We start from the raw sequence: 19,464 nt of genomic DNA on the forward strand, positions 1-19,464 counted from the left end.
GATACTTGACAGTAACTTCACAGTCAGAGATGCCCCCAGAGCTACACTTCTTGTAGGGTTGCCAATTTTGGTTGGACATATTCCTGGAGGTTTCACCACATGACACAATCTTTAATTAAAGATTAATCTTTCATTCCTGGAGATGACAGGACAGGACAATTGTGGTGGGTTGGCAACCCTACTTCTGGGCCCGATTGTGGGGTCTGTAACCCTCCAACCCCTGCAGTTAGGAAGAACCATGGCAGCAGACAGGGAAAGGGGGGGCTGTTGGTTTTCTTCAGTCAGCCGCCACGACCCAGTTCAAGGTTTGTCCCGTGGTGGGAAAGGTCCGCGGCAGTTGGGAACGGCCATTGGGGGTCAAAGCAGCACAGCCCAGTAGCGGGTGGGAGGGAGTCCCGTAGGGCAAGGAAGGGATCCCCAGGACCTAGGGGTGAGACGCGCTTCCAGCTAGCTCCCAATGGGCTGCCAGACCAATGTACCAGGAGCCTACCCCTGCCCCCGGCCGTGCGTTGGGGAGGAGGGGGAGGAGGCACCGCCCCGAGCCTCCTCCCCCACTCCCAACTGGGCGCCGCCCCCTGCTCGGCTCGGCACGGCCGCCGCCGGATTTGCCACATCTGCACCGCCGGGCTCAGCGTCCTCCGGAGCCGAGCGCGCTGGGAGATGGAGCCCCGCTGCCGCCAGGGCCGCCCCCCAGGACTCCCCATCTGCCAGGGCCGCCAGCCCGGAGCCGCCGCCTAAACCCGAGCCGCCGCCCGCGCGCTCAGCACCCGGGACCCGCCCGGCCTCCGCGAAGCGCGCGCGCCTCTCTCCCGCCGCCGTCAGCAGCTCGGTCTCTTCGTCGCCGCGGGAGCCGGGCCATGGCGGGGCGATGAACGAGCGGCCGCCCCTGCCCAGTGGCTTCGGGGAGCGGGGACTGGCCCAGCGCGGCGGCTCGATCCCCGCCCAGCGGAGCGCGCTGCCGGGCTAGAGCCGGCTGCCGGGCCCGGCGGCATGTGGAGCTCCGGGGGCGCCGTGCTCCAGCTCCTCTGCCGGGCCGCCAAGTTCGCGGCTGCCCAGGGAGCCCGGCAGGACCTCAGCCGCTGGCTGGCCCGGGCAGGCGGAGGCGGGGAGCCGGCCGGCGGAGCCCAGGGAGACACGGCTGGGCTCCTGCGCGGGCCGTACCCGGAGCAGAACGGGCTGCAGCACTCGGAGCTGCTGCTGTGCCAGCTGCCCGAGGCGGGTGGCGCGGGGCCCGGGCTGCCCGAGGCCAGGACGTGGCGCTGCTCGTGCTGCCTGCTGGGCACCTGCTGGTGCAAGAGCTGCCTGGGCGTGTGCGTCCTGGCGGCGCTGTGCTTCGCCTCGCTGGCCCTGGTGCGCCAGTACGTGCGGGACCTGCTGCTCTGGGCCGAGAGCCTGGACAGCGTGGCCGGGGTGTTGCTCTTCACCGTGGGCTTCATCGTGGTCTCCTTCCCCTGCGGCTGGGGCTACATCGTGCTGAACGTGGCCGCCGGCTACCTGTACGGCTTCGTGCTGGGCATGGGGCTGATGGTGCTCGGGGTCCTCATCGGCACTTTCATCGCCCACGTGGTCTGCAAGAAGCTGCTGGCCCGCTGGGTGCTAGCGAGGATCCAGGGCAGCGAGAAGCTCAGCGCCGTTATCCGCGTAGTAGAGGGAGGAAGCGGCCTCAAAGTGGTGGCCCTGGCCAGGCTCACGCCCATCCCCTTCGGGCTCCAAAACGCGGTGTTCTCGGTGAGTGGCTCCCACGAGCAGGGCCCTGCCTGTGGCGGTAGGGAGTGGGGGGTGTCTTGATTGAAATCAATATGAGTCTCCCACTGACTTCAGTGAGGCCATGATTTCGCCCCATGGAGCCCATATCAGAGCTGTAGGAACTGACAATTTCACTGATTTTCACACCACTGAACACTGCAAAACACATAACTTATTCGTAGTCGGAGTTCCCTGCTTTTGCAGTTTCATAATCTCAGTTTTTTTAGATTGGAAGCCTCTTTCCTCTGTTCTGTGTGAAAGACCTTCACAAACAGAAACTGCCTTAGGCAAATGTATCCATGCGCCTGGCAAAGGTCTGCCCTTAGGGATGCGGTTGCAAGATCAGGGCCTGATCCTGTAGTCAACTCTGCCAGGGTGGACCCTTGGGCCCATGTTACTGCCCACTGACTTCAATAGGACAGCACTGCTCTGGCTGCCAGCTCTGGGCCTCATAGGTGGTGCTGTAAAACAGTGAAAAGTACTGTGACTCGCACATAGTAAGCGAACTGAAACCACAGTATTCTTTTCGGTTCTTCCGGTTATAGTAATCATAAGTGTTGTTTGAATAATAGAGGAAAAAATTGGACAGGAATATGACCATTACATTGAGTAGTCTTGTAAAATTAATCTCCCAATTAGGGTGTCTCTCTTCCAGCGATAGATTTGGCATTCTGTTCTCCCCCACCATCTGCTATTACAGGCCACCTCTAGGATTGCTTGAGAAAGAAAGATTCTCAAGACATCATTAGCTGAGATTTTGCTGGAATCATTTTATGTTGGTTGTGATAGAAGATTCTCAGTCTTGTATATTATGCAAAAGGAACATAGTATAAAGCAAATCTCACAGAAGAGAGTTTTAAAAGAACTGCCTTTTAAAAGTGATTCAGAATGAATGAGTCTCATTTTAAATGAGATTGGCTAGATCTGGAGAAAGTCTGATTAAAATGCAAGTTTGGTAGGAAGGATGCAGATTCCCTTGATAACTAAATGGACACAGTTTAAAAAAAATCTTTTTCTTTCTGAATTTTTTTAACCTAAGATTGTCATAACTGAAAGATGGTAATAATTATGGGGTTTGTTTAGTTTTATGTATTCAGTATGTTGTGTGTAGTCAGAGCTGACAGGTACAAGTAGGTTGGGGTGCACTGGCAGAGCTGAGGTGTGCATATAAAAGCCTAAAAAATGGTGGGACTAGAATTAAATTAATTAAATACTTTGATTTACATTCCATTCCAAAATAAAATTGCCACCTGGACTCTCACATTGTAGCAATCTCTAGCCACAGTATAAGGCAGTGGACGGAAGGAAACTAGGTTTTTTTGGGTGGGGGGGTTGTAACTTGGGAACCCCTCTGTCAAATGACCCCAAATTTGGATCACTAACATTACCACCCCCCCCCCCCCCATGAGGCACACCATATTTCAAAGCAATCTGAGTAACTGTTTAGATTTTAAAGCACGTATAAGAGTTGAATTTTAAATCCTCTAGTCATTTTTCTATATTAGCAAATGTGCAGAGTAAAAATTTTCTTAAATACTGTTCAGTCCAAGTCCCCCAAAGATAGAATGTATGCCATGCACTACCTTCGTTAATATTCAACAGTTTGAGACCATTTTGACTTGCATCACATCAATAGTTTGATCTGTAGCTCTGAGCAAAAAAACCCCAAACCAAACCAAAAAAACACCTGGCAACTTTTTGAAAAATGACTTTTTTCCTCCTGGACTTATATCTCCTCAAGCCCTAACTCAACTGACTCCAAAATCACTAACATTAATCTTGATGCACACTATATTTTAAATGAATCTGACTAAGAATGCCAATTTTAGGGAACTTCAGTGGACCTTTAAACAGATGTCATGATGCAACCTTAACTATAGTAGCGCTCCCATGCAGCTATAGTATTCACACAAGTTAACAATATACAAAAACACAAAATAAATTCTATGTATAGGGTCCAAGTTGTGATTTCTGTAGAAACTGACTGAAAAAATTGAGACTTTTTCGTGTAAGGTGTCAAGTACTATATTGTTAGCATAGTTTTCAAGCACATTTTTAAGCTTTGGTGATACAGTTTTCTCATTAGAATACTCCTTAATATGTTTTCCTAACTATGCAAATCTTGCTGGAGATGCATGACTCTCCTCCTTGTTTCCCACAGAAATATTTTACAACTTCTGGCTTTTCACTTAACCAAGTCATTTGTTGTAACCATTGGAAACCTCTTTCGGATTGCACTCTGACCTGAAATTGTACCATGACCAGCCTGGTACCTTTCCTTGCTCTTCCCCGCCAAGGAAAAGGATCAGATAACTTGGAGAGCATTATGAGATTCACTGTTCCACCCTTTCAAACCACAAGCTCATCCTCCCTCACCAAGGGATTGATAGGAAATTTCTCACTGGATACTGGGAGGAATACTAAAGGAAGTGTGGCCATATTGGCCTTCCCCTAGGTATTACTCTGAATTTAAAAGGTTGAAGAAAGGCAGCAAGAAAGGGAGCCTTCTCCAAAAAGTGTTCAAGGGAAATATTCTTCGCTGGACCTGTTGCTCTCACTGGTACCAAGGAAACAGTCTCCTTTGCTTGTCCCAGACACACAGTCTGAAGAAGAACTAAAAGGGCCCATTGAATCTCTGAATGTAGGTACAAATCTGGATGGTTAAACTTCTCCAAATGACAATGTGGGTGCATCATCTTCCTCCCCTCTAGAAGGTATGCTCCAATTTCACAACTTATGGAAAGGATAGCTACTGTCTTGAACAACCCTTCAGTAACCTTAGAGTAAATTACACAGCTGTTTTTCAATATTTTGGGCTTACTCTCTTGGAGGAAGATTGCCTTGTCAGTCTTAGATGGCTTATTACAGATGCTAAAATTTATCTAGTTAAACTCAGCACAGGCAGCTTCTAAAAAAGAAAAGTTATACCAGCTGCTTCCTGAGGGGTTCTTGTTCTTCTGGACTCACCTAGCTGCAAATTCATTGGTGGTGGCAACTGCCATTCAAAGAGCTAAAGGGGATCAAGTCCATTCTACCCTTTCTGATAGAGAGGGTAAGAAGTTAGATTTGCTGGGTAGAAAGATGTTCTCACTTGCCACACTCAGCATTAGTGTGGCAACTTATCTGGACGTTACTGTCTGATACCAATGTTACCTGTGGGAGAAAATAGCATTGTTTGTCCAGTCACTGGTGGAAGACCAGCTGGCCAAAGCCCTTATTGCTGAAGGTCAACTTGTTGCAAAACACACCTTGAGAGTATCCTCTACTTCTAATATGTCATCTAGAGCTGTAAACTGTGTGATTACTTAGAAGTGCTTTGCCCAGGAAAAAAAAAATCCAGGTATAAGACCTCCCTTTTGGTGGTGGAGGAAGAGATGAGGTTCTAGACAAACAGTTGAAACCAGGTCTGCTATAAAGTCTTTGGGGATTTCTCATCCCCCATGGAAAAGGTTTTGGGTACAAACATTTTATCAGCGATAAGCATTATCAGCCTCTACTTCCTATCCCTTTTAAAGGAAACAGTACCAGCAGAAGCCCCTTATTCAGTATCAGCATAGACCCAAATCCTGCAAACTGTGAGCAAAAGGCATGTGTGCTGCATTGTTTTCTCTAGCACGAGCCTCTTGGTGTCAGGGTTGATGGGATGTACATCAGTTTTAAACTTACTGTCTGTTTCTCCTTCAGTTGGAAATGGTCTTTCCTATGTCCTTGTTGCGGGACAAAATCAGAAACGCAAACTTAGGTATCTGCAAGTAAAATGCTATACTATATATTCACAAAGGGAAGAAGTTCCCCAAAGATTCTTTGTGATTTGTTTCCCAATTCCATTAGATTTAATGACAAGGCCCTATTTAGCAAATCTTATATCTGCTTTAGTATTTTAAAGACAGTAATAGCACTGACTGCATCCTCTTGATAATAAAGGAGGTCTGTGCATAGCTCCACCATGGCCCAGATTTCTACTGGTGTGTGTGTTTTTTTTTTTTTTTTTTAAGAAGTACTCCTCTGAGAACATCTGTCAAATAATTAGGTCTAGAGTAATCTGTCAAAACACCCACAGTGAGAAAATATATTAGTCATGTTGCTGGCATATGTTCAAATCTAGCAAGCAAAATTTGCAACATGTATTTTGGAAGCGTCTTCCTAAATTACTTGGGAAGAGTGGTGGGAAATTATTTTCTTCCAGTGGAATAACAAAACCAAACCCTAGTCTTTTATTTTCCATCTTCCCTCTCCCTTCCCCAAAAAACCTTTCACTAATATTTCATGCTAAGAACTCTTTGGGATTTTGGCAATGTGACTTTTAACTTTTCAAAATAATGTTACTATGATATTACATTATTTAATCTGTTGTTTTAAAATAATTACACTGCGCTTAAGGGTGCACTCACAGACTAGTCACTTATTTCATTGCACAGCCCTTAAAATAACTTAACTCTGTTGATGTCTTTGTCCTTGTCCTTGACTTTTTACAGATTTGTGCCATTGTGTTATTTCCTTGTAGAAGCTCAGTGGCACTGACTCTGCTTAATTAGAACTTTAGAAGTTGTTTTCTTTCATGTAATGTGTTCTGTTGGATAGTCTGCAGAAATTCTTTAGGAACAACGGACAGCTTGCATCAAACTTCCGACAGGTGTATGAATCAAATAATCACAGCAATCCAGTCTTTAAGCACACATTGCTAGAGCCGTTCCAAAGTCAATAGATATGTTTGACAATGATTTTTTGGCAAGACTAGTATTTGTCAGTGTTATCATTAACAGACTGGTTTTTATTAATGTGTCAATACCATATCATTTATTGTGACTGATCGGTATATTGAGGATCTATTTTTACTTACCTCCATTCTACAAACTGAAGATCCAACTTGGTCTTGTGGACTGTTTTGTTAATGTTATGATATGTACACCACTTACTTATAGCTAAGCAGTTTAAACAACCACAATGAGAGGCCTAAGACTTTATCAGAGAAATTTTGCAGTGTATGTATTCAAAACATCAGTTCATAAAAATCAGTGGAAGGAAACCTTTTCCCAACACGCAACCTCTGGTAACCTTTTTCAGGGATTTTATTTGAAATGAGTTGGTGGTCTTATTTTTGTTTTTAGATTGTCACATCAGAGTTGATGCCAGTTGGCATCATTATTGACAGCTTCCACAGAGACGTCATGGCTAAAAGTTTGGCAGTTGAATTATTCTCTCAGCCCTAAAAGTGGTCCCTTCAAGTAAGGATTGAATCACATTGGCTAGGAATGTGCTGTTGCCAATGCTTAGCCTTTTTTGTTGGAGTCAGGAGAGAATGAAAACTTCAGTGTCTAAAGCTTTCATAATCACCGAGGAAAATAATCCAGGGATCTGCTTGTAGATTAGTTTATGTCCCTTAGCATCCATAAAATTGTATTCACTTTATTTTTAACCCACTCTCTTGCCTTCTGTTTTCACTGCCTGCATGAATGCATCCTATGCCCTTCTGGACTCTCATCTTTTACATTCCTCTGTATTTCTCAACCTCTCCTGATCCCATTTGACTTTATTTAGCTGGTACTGTGTACCTTGCCCCAGTACAAATTGTCTGCATAATAGCTAAGAGCTACTCAAAATGGAAAAAGAAACTCGGGGGTTGTTGGAGCAGGAGAGGGGGACTCAAAAGAATATTCACACTTTCTTCTTTTTCCTGTTTTTCATCACCACTTTCAAAAATATCTGGCTAGCTCTAATTCTGTGCCTTGGCCAATTAAAATGTAATATAAAAAAACCTTCCGTGAAGGATGTTTTAAATGATTCATATTTTTTCCTTACAAAAATATTGTAGCTACTCTTCATGCATTTTAACTAAGCAAAGGGATAGTGTAATTGCATCCTTAGGATGTCCAGTTGAAGATGCAGCCCAACAAAAGATGATGAAATAATAATTGAACAGAATTTTAAAAGGGCAAGTTTAAAAGTGTTGCCTTGTTGAACTGATCTTTTACTGAACTTTTGCACTCAGTCATTTTCAGAATATTGTAATATAATGAATTCTAAACTTTTGCTTAGACCGTTGTGGAGGAGGCAGTCAAGACTGGTTATGGGAAAATTATATCGAAATTGTACATTGCTTTTCACACTTGATTTCATTTAGATTACAGATCTATCGTTACCCAACTATCTAATGGCTTCCTCAGTTGGACTGCTTCCTACTCAGCTCCTAAACTCCTACTTAGGCACCACCTTGCGAACTATGGAAGATGTCATTGCAGAGCAAAGTGTTAGTGGCTATTTTATATTTACTTTACAGGTGAGTGGTTTTTAAAAATTATTTAATAATATTATTGTCATAGTCATTAATCTTAAAGCCAGTATATTTATTGTAGTTTGGGTGACTCTGGAGACAAAGCAGTTACATTTGGAAATTTGTATTTTGTTGTTTTTTTTTTTTGCATGTGGCCATACTACTTTAGGGTTGTGATCTTGTTCGTCCTCCAACTAATGGGAGACATTCTAGGAAAATCCAGCTGAAATACTGGTGATTCAATGGGTTGGGCAATCTTCTTTGAGTTGTTACAGAACCAATGTCCTAACATGATCTTAGGTACTACTATGCTGTTGGACAAGAAAGAGTCTTTCCTGTAATCTGTACCTTTTGTGCCTCTGGTGGTGCAAAGGATGTAAAAGCCAGTGGATCTCCCAGGTGGGGATTTTCCCCCAGTGTGTGTGCATCTGACATGGAATCATCCTCCTCCACCAGCTTCTCCAGCCTCCAATATAAGGGGAATATAGGGAGATGAGAGAGGTTGTGTTTGGAGTGCTAATGAGCTCAGCTAGTCACTGCTGCTGTAGTGAGCCATTAGAGCAATAGCCATTCACTCCACTTTGGAGCCTCCCTTAAGCCCAGAATATCTGCCCTGTTCCATTCCAGTATTGGCTGTGCTTCAGTATTAGAAGAGTATAGCATGATCCCAGCTTATACAGTTTTTAGATGAAAGTTGCTATAGAAATAAGTGGTTGTAGTGGTGGCCTATTGGAAACATCCCCATTTAGAAAGTAATTCTGACTTAATGAGAAGTATGAATTAAGAACTTCTATAACAATGGTCATACTGGGTCAGACCAGGGGTCCATCTAGCACCTAGTATCCTGTCTTCTGACAGTGATCAGTACCAGATACTTCAGAGAGAATGAAGGAAAAAAAGGCAATTATTGAATGATCCATTACCTGCTGTTCAGTCAAAGCTTCTGGCAGTCAGAGATTTAGGGATACCTGGAGAATGATGTGCCCCTGATCAACTTGGCTAATAGCCATTGATGGAACTATCCTCCAGGAATTTACCTAATTTTTGTTGAACCCAGTTACTCTTTTGGCCTTCACAACATCCCATGCCAATGAGTTCCATGGCTTGATGGTGGATTGTGTGAAGTTTTACTTCCTCTGTTTTGTTTTTAAACCTGCTGCCTATTAATTTCATTGGGTGACCCCTGGTTCTTATGTTATGTGAAGTGGTAAATAACACTTCCCTGTTCACGTTCTTCACACAAGTCATGATTTTATAGACCTCTGTTGTTTACCCGAAAGTTGATTTACAGTCAACCTGTCATGAAATCCTAGGCAGCGAGCAATGTTGTTAAATCCCTTGAGTGGGGAGCATGGTGAACTGGCATTGCTATACCAGTAGCAGAAGAGGCATTAAAGCATCACCTGACACTGTCAGTTGATTTGATTTTGGTTTGGATTTGAATAGCAATTACAACCATTTGCTTGCAAATTTGCAGATCATACTGTAGTTGTCTTGTTCAATTTTTACAATCTTAAAATCTCTTTATAAAAAGAATAAGATACAAAATGAACACCAGGCCCTATTTAAATAAATTTGTATGTGCTACTTGTTTGCTGATGAAGCTTGCTTGAGAATATTGACATTTGTGTAACAGCATGGGTTAAATAAACTGGAAAGATGAGAGAAAATAAAAAGGTTATTTGAACATCTTTCATTTTACTTATGAAGTTCTGTTACTGGGCTAGTTCTGTGGTTTGTTTTAAAAATTGCTAAGGGCTAAATCCAGCCACCCCCTTCATAGGTACAGAGGCTGCCTATGTAGTGGAACTGTCATGGTTCAGATGCACGTTGGGGAGGCTGGATATAGGAAGGGCTCAGAAAAGGAGGTGACTGAAGAGGTGGGGGAAGGATCAGTTACTGGAGGAATCCTTTAATTCACACCACCCACTTCTAATGCTTTTTCCCAGCACTTTGCCTGGCTACTAGGGCTGGACATTTGGGCCCTAATCAGTAACTTAGAGCTCCGTAAATAGCTCGAAAAAACAACTACTCTGAACATTTCTGAAATACAAAATGTGATTTGCTTTAGCTACTTTTGTGGTTGCTTTCAAAGAATATTCTAAGGGACAAGCTTACTGGCAGTAATGTTTGTTGAAACTAAATGTTTTGAACATTGCTTATGAACATTTTGGTATGAATGTTCAATTAACAGATCAAATATTTTTAGAAACTGTATGGTGAATAATCCTGAATAACAAATTTGGGAAAATTTTAAACTCTCCATGCACAGTTTGTAAACAAAGGCTAAATTTGTCAAATTGTACTATTTAACCCAGTTTTATCAAACAGCAGCAGAAGTTAATCTGGTTTGGGGTGTGGGGAGAGTCAAAATCATATATTTCAATGTGTAAGATTAGTAATAAATGTTAAATATCTTGGGCACTGATCCCATAACTTGTATGCAAAAGGATCCCTTCACCCACATGGAGCCCCATTGACTTCAGAGGATCTCCGCCTGCATGCAGCAAATTGTAAGGACAGAGCTTTGATTTGTAATTTGCAGGATCCCAATATAAAATGCTGTTTTGAATGTTTGGGACATCTGGAGTATGCCACTGAGACAGGAAGTGTGTGAAGTTATATCACCGTTGACTGTTTTATTAGTCTTTATGGAGTTAATAGATTTGGCCCTGGTCAGTATCTGTCCTCAGCAAAAGAAAATCAGGTGCTGCAACAATTACCATTAATTATTGAGTAGGTTCATAGTTTAAGGCTAGAAAGGGCCATTAGATCATCTAGCCTTATGTCTTGTATAACACCGGCCATATAATTTCACCTCTTGTGTTGAGCCCAGTGACACTTGTTTGGCTAAAAGATGTTTCCAGAAAGGCATCCAGTCTTGACTGAGACCGCAAGAGATGGAGAACCCACCACTTGTCTTGGTAGTTTGTTCCAATAGTTAATTACCTTAACTGTTTAAATGTGTGCCTTATTTCTAATTTGAATTTGTCTGGCTTCAGCTTCCAGCTATTGGTTCTTGGTTTGTCTTTCTCCACTAGATTAAAGAGCCCTGTAGAACTTGGTATCTTTTCCTTGTGGTGATACTTTGAGAGGTGACTTGATTACACTGTCTCTCTCTTCTTTTTGATAAACTAAACAGATTGAGCTCTGTAAATCTGTCACTGTAAGGCATTTTTCCCCCAGTCCTTGATTCATTTTTGTGGTGGTAATAGTTGGCAGGTTTCTGAACTGGAAGTGAACCATCCTCAGCTTTGTGCTATGTATGGGATATTGTTCTGCTGGAAGTGCTGTCTTTCAGATGCAGCTTAAATGAGAATTTGATCATTTCTTGTTAAATATTCTGCGGCACTTTTTGAATGGTATTAATCTTGCTGCCCTTGCCCAGTTTCAGTGTTAGTAGTTACTTCTGCCTACTTGTAATTCCTTCTGTAGTTCCACTTGGAAAGTTCTTATTAATTTGCTTTTCTAGGAACAATTGTTTATCCTTGGTGCAGAATGATTTGCCACACTTCACCCTGGAGGCGACTCTATTTAAGTGGTGAATGCTTCCTATGTCAAATAGTGCCAATAGGTGCTGACTGTGTGGGTGCTGGAGGTGCTGAGGGGCAGGGGGAGGAGCAGGATGGGTTGCACTCAGGGGAGGGGGTGGAACCTTTCAGGAAGAGGCGGCGTGGAGGTGGGAAGGGGGTGTGTGGGGGTGGGGCCTGGGGCAAAGCGGGGGTTTGAGCACTCCTGGGGCTCAGAGGAAGCAGGTGCCTCTGGTGACCACATAGAGCAGTGGTTCTCAAAGCCAGTCTGCCACTTGTTCAGGGAAAGCCCCTGGCGGGCCGAGCCGGTTTGTTTACCTGCCGCGTCAGCAGGTTTGGCCAATCGCGGCTCCCACTGGCCGTGGTGCTCTGTCCCGTGGGCGGCCAGCACATCCCTCGGCCCACGCCGCTTCCCGCAGCCCCCCGGCTTTGAGAACACTGACATAGAGGGACAATGTTAGGTCAAATGTGACTCCAAATTTAGGCTTTATATCTCCATATAAACTTTTAAAATAGAGGTGAAGAGTAGCCATGTTTCTATGTTTTTGTTGTTTAAATCTCAGCTGAAACTGTTTTCAAGCCACTTAACATTTCCCTGCAGTGTTCACAACAAAACATTTCAAATTGTGCTGCTGCGGAACCTAAAGGTGAAATTGACTGTTGCCTTAAATGAGGTTAAATGAAAACGTGAGCAACAAGAGTAGTGAGAATATTCAGCTAAGATTTAATAACCGTTTTGGTTTGTGGTGTTCCTGTTTGTCTATGAGTATGTGGTGTGTTTAATGTAGGAAGCAATATTTTGAAATTACTTTCATCCTTCCAGAATCTTTTTTTCCGTTTGCAAAACAACTTGTATTCTAAGCCCTATTTTGAATTCCTTACCACCTCTTTGTAAGTTTCTGACTAAAACTGTCTTCTGACTGAAAACTTTCAAGTGTAGCCTTTGCTCAGAGAATAATTTTGTCTCTATGGAACATTTGAAGTTAATTTATGTTGGGATGTTTGAAACAGGTTTTTTTTTCGTATCTTGTACTGAAGTGTTTTTAGTTTGTCCACTGCTGCTTCAGATGGCTTGATATAAAAGTATTTTATATGTGATGGTCCTTAATGCAAACTCAAATTCCTTACATTTGGGAATTTTAGATTCTGTGGGGTTATGTTTTTGGAGGGTCAGAGGAAGTTCTACCTGAGCTAAAGTGTGTTTGTTTGGGATTGTTTAGTTCTGCTAGACTTAATCTAAAGTGGGGTAACCTCTTCAAGTGGTTTCTGTTAGGCAAAACCTGTGTTTCGAACAGCTGGAAAGCAGTTTTGTTTTTGTGAGTCATTTCCCTGACAACCATAGCTGAGGCTTCACTGAAACAACACACTATGCTGTTGGAGTTAACTTTGAGACATCACTGGAGATATATAGGCCGTAAGAAGCAAAACCCATTCAGATGTTTTTTAATTACAAGAGCATAAAAAAGGCCTCAATGGGTTTCTCCCCCACCCCCCAAGACACCCATTCAATTAAGATTGAGAATATAATGTCCTTAAAATCAACATAAAAAAATCCCAACCCTCCTCCATGCTGTAAAAGCAGGGAATTTGAAGATTAATTCCTAAAGTCAATCTTAATTTTATAACCCAGCCTAATCTCCATTTATACAAAAGAGACCTCTATCCTATCTACATTTCCAGTGAAGCTCACAAATGATAGAATCCTTGAAATGTAGGGTTGTAAGGAACCTTGAGAAGTCAAGTCTAGTCCCCTGGGCTGAGGCAGTACCAAGTAAACCCAGACCATCCCTGGACGGATGCTTGTGCAAACTGTTTTTAAAAACATGCAGTGATGGGGATTCCACAACCTTCCTTGGAAGTTTATTCCACAGTTTAACTACCCTTATAGTTAGAAAGCTTTTCCTAATATCTAACCTAAATCTCCCTTTCTGCAGATTTAACCCTATTGCTTCTTGTCCTGCCTTCGGTGGACATTGAGAACAATTGATCAGTCTTCTTTATAACAGCCCTTAACTTATTTGAAGACTGTTATCAGGTCCGTCTTTGGTCATATTTTCTCAAGATGAAAAATGCTCAGTGTATTTTAACCTTTTGTCATAGGTCAGGTTTTCTAAACCTTCTAAACATTTGTGTTGCTCTCCTCGACTCTCTCCAATTTGCCCATATCTTTCCTAAAGCATGGTGCCCAGAACTGCACACCGTACTCCAGCTGAGGCCTTACCAGTGCCAAGTAGAGCGGGACAGCTACCTCCATGTCTTATATCCAACACTCTTATTAATACACCCCAGAATGATATTTTGCCTTTTTCTAGGGTTACCATATTTCAACAATCAAAAAAGAGGACATGGGGAGGGGGGGGCAGCCCCGCCCCCACCCTGCCCCCATCAGGATCCCCATACCCCCCCCCCTTGTCCCCTGACTGCCCCCTCCTGGGACCCCTGCTCCTAACTGCCCCCCAGGATCCCACCCCCTACCTAAGCCTCACTGCTCCTTCTCCCCTAACTGCCCCCCAGGATCCCACCCCCTACCTAAGCCTGACTGCCCCGACCCTTATCCACACCCCCGACCCCAAACAGACCCCAGGGACTCCCATGCCCATCCAACCACTGCCTGTCCCCTGACTGCCCCCCCAGAATCCCCAACCCATCTACCCCCCCTGCTCCCTGTCACCTGACCGCTCCGACCACTCTCCACACCCCTGCCCCGACAGGCCCCCCCCAGAACCTCCAACCCCCCCCTACTCCCTGTCCCTTGACTGCTCCCTCCAGAACCCCCCTGCCCCTTCTCCAACCCCCTGGCTCCCTTTCCGTGCCGCTCCGCAGCACACTCCAGGTGGCATCTGGACACAGCCCCAACTGGCTCAGAGGGTCAGGGGGTGGGGAGACTTCAGAAGACATTTATGGGGGGGGGGCCCCAAGACCTCTAACCATCATCTGTCTGGGGCTTTTGTTTTTTTAAATCTTCCCCAAAAATCTATCTCCCAGCATCAGGCTGGGCATGGCTACTGCTGCCAGGCGTCCTTTCCATCATCAAGTACCCCGCAGTCACCCTCCCCCTGCCCCCGCTACGTTCCAGCCAGAGCACGACCAGCGCCCCGCGAGGAAACTGACACCTGGGCTCCAGACAGGAGCTAAACTCTCTGTTTTCCCTGCTGCGGGGCGGTTCTTTCCCCCCTGCAAAAGCAGGTTAGAACATCCATGCCCCGGCTCTCCCCAGGGAGCAGCACGCTGGGCAGCAGGGGAGAGGGAGGAGGAGGAGGGAGGAGCTCTAGAGCTGCCGGAGGCCACCTGGCCAGTGATTTGAAGTGCAGGGGAGAGGAGGGGGAAGCGGAGGAGAGGCTCTGGCTGCTGGAGCACCATCCCAGTGGCTCAATCCAGCCGGCCACCCTATCACCCGCTCCGTGCTCTACGGGGGGGAGAATGGCGGACATTTTAAGATATTTACAAATCCCCCCCCGGACGCTATTTTTAACCTAAAAAGCCGAACATGTCCGGGAGAATCTGGACGAATGGTAACCCTACTTTTTCACAGTTGCTTCCCATCGTTGACTCATATCCAATTTGTGATCCACTGTAACCCCAGTTCCTTTTTAGCAGTATTACCACCGAGCCCGTTATTCTGCATTTTTGTAGTTGTGCATTTGATTTCCCCTCCTCCCCCTTCCTATGTGAGCATTCAGACTGTTGGGCTGCAGTAATGGGCTTGGAGTTTTCCTATAAATTGTTGCTATAAATGATACACTATTTGGGATATTTATTCTCACCATTAAACCCTTTGGATTCACTTTTTCTTTGGTACTGCAGAGATCCACCCCACATGTGCAGCTGTAAAATTCCTTCATGGGCAGGGTTAAATAAGCTTCCTGAACACCATCCTTGTCTATCTCATCGTGTTGTACTATACAGGAACTGCAGGAGCCTAGGCAATGCTCTGTTGTTTCTGGATGTGTTCAGTAATGGAGGGCCAAGAGAGAAAATAGCTTGTTTCCTTTTGCCCCCGACATCAGTAGAGTATTATCTCTACTGTTCTGCAAATCACACATCTTCATCAGAATGTAACTGAGCATTTGAATTAATTTTACTTGATATCTACTAGGGAAGTGCTGTGGTTCTCACCCGCACGTACACATTTTCTTGGGGGGTAGAGGGAGGGATTTCTTTACCAGGAGATGAATAGCAAAACCACCTTTACAAGTTTGTCAATTATAACAACATATGGAAGAAAGCACCTAGACTTACAGCACCTGCCAATTCTGAAGTCCCATCTAATCTCTGGCTTCTCACATATCAATGGCAGTGTATTAGACGTGGATTATCCTATTGGTTAGGCTTATCTTCCTCTGAATGCATTTACCTCCAAACATTAACAAGTGATCTATAAAGCTGTGTACTGAGAACACCTTACCTTAATGCTTCACCTAAAGTATTTGCTTTATATTCCTGTTTTTTGCTATATATTTTTTTCAACTGCAGTGTGTTTGTTTTATTCATAGATTGTTATAAGCATCGGTCTCATGTTTTATGTTGTTCACCGAGCTCAAGTGGAATTGAATGCAGCTATCGTAGCATGTGAAATGGAAATGAAAACTTCCTTTGCTCCAGGCAGCCAACCAAGCATCACTTCTTCAACAACATTCTGCAACAAGAGGACAATAACATTTTCAGGGGGTGGGATCAATATTGTGTGATTTAAAGTATTAAAAATGTAAAGGTTTTGTAAATGTAAGCTATTACCTAGAAATGTCTATGGACAACTATAACCAGTGTAAAAAAACAAAAAACCCAAATGGTTACAGGTTGTACTGTGACACAGACCAACTCACCAGTTATTAAATTGCACAAGGAGGGTGATATTTAGCAAGGAACAATAGATGGTTAACCAACTTTGAAATGTAGATGCAAATTACTGCACCTTTTGTCCTTTATTATGCCTGTCATGATCTGTAGCCTGCACTTTAGATTTTGTTTTGTGTTTGTTCCAAGAAACTGATAAAAATGGCCCAGAGGTAAATATTTTTCTGCTTAGCATTATTTATAATGTTGAATAATTATATACAGTAGATCTTTATTACTGATAAAGATGAATGAGTAAAAAGTATGCAGTTCAATGTACAATACTCTTGAATGTGCTTTGCTTTGGAAATATTTCCAGAAATGATATAGTGTATTACTTTGCTAATTATGGGACCATTTGACTTTCCCTTCATTTTTTATTTTAAAAAAGAGAACCTTATATAAATTTTTGGTTGAATGTATTTTTGTAAATCATTGAAATGTTGCAGAGCCACTTGTACTTATTCACACAAGCTTAAATCCTACATTGTGGGACTGAAGTGCTCTTAAATAACATTTTAAGTTACACTGTAATATGCAAAGTAAAAGGGAAACTATAGAGGACATAATGGGTTATGGTGAATATAGCACTATTTGAGGGAGAACTCATGAATTATCTGCTCCAGTGACTTTACCACATGGATTGTAACAAAAGGGCTGTTCCATTGCAATTCTATTTATAAATGTTTTTTAAAAAAATTATTTAAAGGATGGATTTTTGTTTTCATTGCGCGTGATGCATACAGTAAGAATAGGGATCTAAATCTCTCCTTGCCACAAAAATGTTGGGATACTAGCATAATTGGCCTTAGACTAAGGTGGCCTTTATTATATAGTGGTGAAGATCCTTTATTCCTTTTAAAAATGCTTTAAAAATCAAACAAATTCCAGTCACGCTTCCCCCTCCCATTACATTTTTAAAATATTTAAACTATTGTACCCTTAGGTAGAAATGCAAACTAGAGGCTTTCCTTCAGATCAGTTAATAGAAAAGGACAGCAATGTCTTTGAGACTCAGGAATTCAGAATCCATTTTGAAAAAGACAAAATTATACTAGAATTATGGGATAGTGCTCCTTTTGTGTGAGCTGTGGATTGTTCTTCAGTATGTTAGTGCTTGTGTGTGTAGATACAGTACCTTTGTGTTTATACATATATGTATGTGTGAATTACATACTGTAGATATACATATAAACACTACTCAGCTGCCTCAAACAGATGAAAAGTAACTGGCACAAAAATAGCTTGATTTATTACCTTTTCTTTTGAGAAATGACCTTTGTAGTTATTTTGCTTTAAGCTGTAAAAATCATTTCTGGTCTTTTGATATTTTGTGTTAGAATATAATTGCTTATTACAGTGCCTCCTTTGTGTAAGGCTGTTCTTAGGATGTGCAAGCACAGGATTTACCAGTGATTAAATAAATCACTTGCTGTAGAGGACAAGGGCCTTAAAGGTAGCTGGAAAGCAGAGATTTGATAACTTTTTAACAGTCTTATAGTGAGGATGTATCATACTTAAAAAAAAAAAAAAAATTGACACCTACAGACTTCGCAGTAGTGCAAGTATCCTTTGTAGACCCCTGTTCTTAGGTCTTGTGACCTCAGGAGCTGAATTAGTTAAATTAAACAGTTAAGTTCGAAATGTCTTTTTAAAGAGACAGTCGGTACATGCCTTGAGGTGTGTGTGTTTGCACATGTTGGCCTCCCAACAACTGCATTCCTTTCTGTATGAAAACCATGAGAGAACTGGTTTACTTCTTGATGGCATGATCCCTTTAGTAACAAAGTTTTTTCTTCCAAGAATAATCCCAGTAAATGAATGGATCTGAACTTTACTCCATGTGGGTTGAACCAACAAAGGTGTATTTGTGTGTGTGTGAGAGAGGTGTCTTATTTGTTTAAATAATTTAAGCAAGCATTGATCATTTAATAACATTTCCCAAATACATATTTTGAAGTGTTTTTATTTAATATTTTGTAACCAGAGTAGCTTCACTATGTGAATGCTTTTTGTAGTATGGCATTAGTTCTTAGAATTATTGCATTTTGCTTGATGCTTGTAATACTTGTGTACAGGTTAATGGGAAATATGCATTAAAAAGAACTATTTCATGCCAATCATAATTTTATACAATAAATTCTTTAAACAAGTATATGTTATGCATTAAATTTTCCCAAGTTGCTGTGAAGGGGTATTTTGGGAGGTGACTGCAAAGGAAAACCATGTTTGGTGTTCTCTCTTTTTGCCTGGAAAAGTATATAGGGATAGGAGAACTAGTGAATTTATTATATAAGATTAAAGAACCTGAGTAGTTCATGGGAAGGGATTTCTAGTCTACTTAATTTTTTTAAATTAACACCTGTTTAACATCACCAGATGTCTGGGACGTTAACTGAAGATGCAGCTTTGAAAGCATGATAGTTCACAAATACATAGCTGAGAAATCTGCTAATCTAGGGAAGACCATGAGTCTTGAGATAGATATAGATAGATTTAAAGAGCAGAAATAAAATCTGGCTTGGGAAACTGTCTTGAAGAATCCTTTTTAGGTTGCCTTCATAGATGATAAAAAAGGGCATGAATCCAATTAAAATTTTTTTGCATGTCACCTTCACAAACTTGTTTGAGCTACAATATTCAGTTTAATTTGTTGTTTGAAATAAATTAAATTATAGATAACTGAAAAGAGAGAAATGGAAGTCCTTTGAGTTTAATGGCACTAGAATAGCAAGGGAAACTGTAGCAAAAGGACAAAAGTCAACTTTACACTAAGTGCTTACTAGCAATGGCTTCTTCATTTAAGAGTGTCACTATGATAATATTTTTAGAGTCTTCACATAATTACTTCAGCCAGTTAAAGTGATGCAGAGGTGGAAAAGAATGCTCTTACACATTGTGTGCAGCCTTTCCTTTGAAGAGTGTGAAAAGGTGCTGATCATCTTCTGCTCCCCAAACTGATTGAAATAGTCAGCAGGAACACTTGCCTGAGCAAAGCCAAGCCAGGATTTGGCCCATGATGTGGATTATTTTTTAATGAATATTCTCCTCCATACCAATGTTGTTCTTGGTGAGGTCAAGGAA

The 19,464-nt window shown here is 42.6% G+C and overlaps 1 protein-coding gene across 1 annotated transcript; it reads left to right on the top strand.

Moving 5' to 3' along the window:
- The first annotated feature begins 584 nt into the window (after window positions 1–584).
- Window positions 585–18,535, top strand: TMEM64 (transmembrane protein 64). Its single transcript, XM_054018804.1, has 3 exons — window positions 585–1,728; window positions 7,868–8,023; window positions 16,041–18,535. Exons 1-3 carry the CDS (start codon window positions 991–993, stop codon window positions 16,233–16,235), a joined length of 1,089 nt encoding a protein of 362 aa, XP_053874779.1. The 5' UTR covers window positions 585–990; the 3' UTR covers window positions 16,236–18,535.
- The last annotated feature ends 929 nt before the right edge of the window (window positions 18,536–19,464 follow it).

Source organism: Malaclemys terrapin, chromosome 2 (assembly GCF_027887155.1).
Source record: "Malaclemys terrapin pileata isolate rMalTer1 chromosome 2, rMalTer1.hap1, whole genome shotgun sequence".
Classification (NCBI taxonomy): Eukaryota; Metazoa; Chordata; order Testudines; family Emydidae; genus Malaclemys; species Malaclemys terrapin.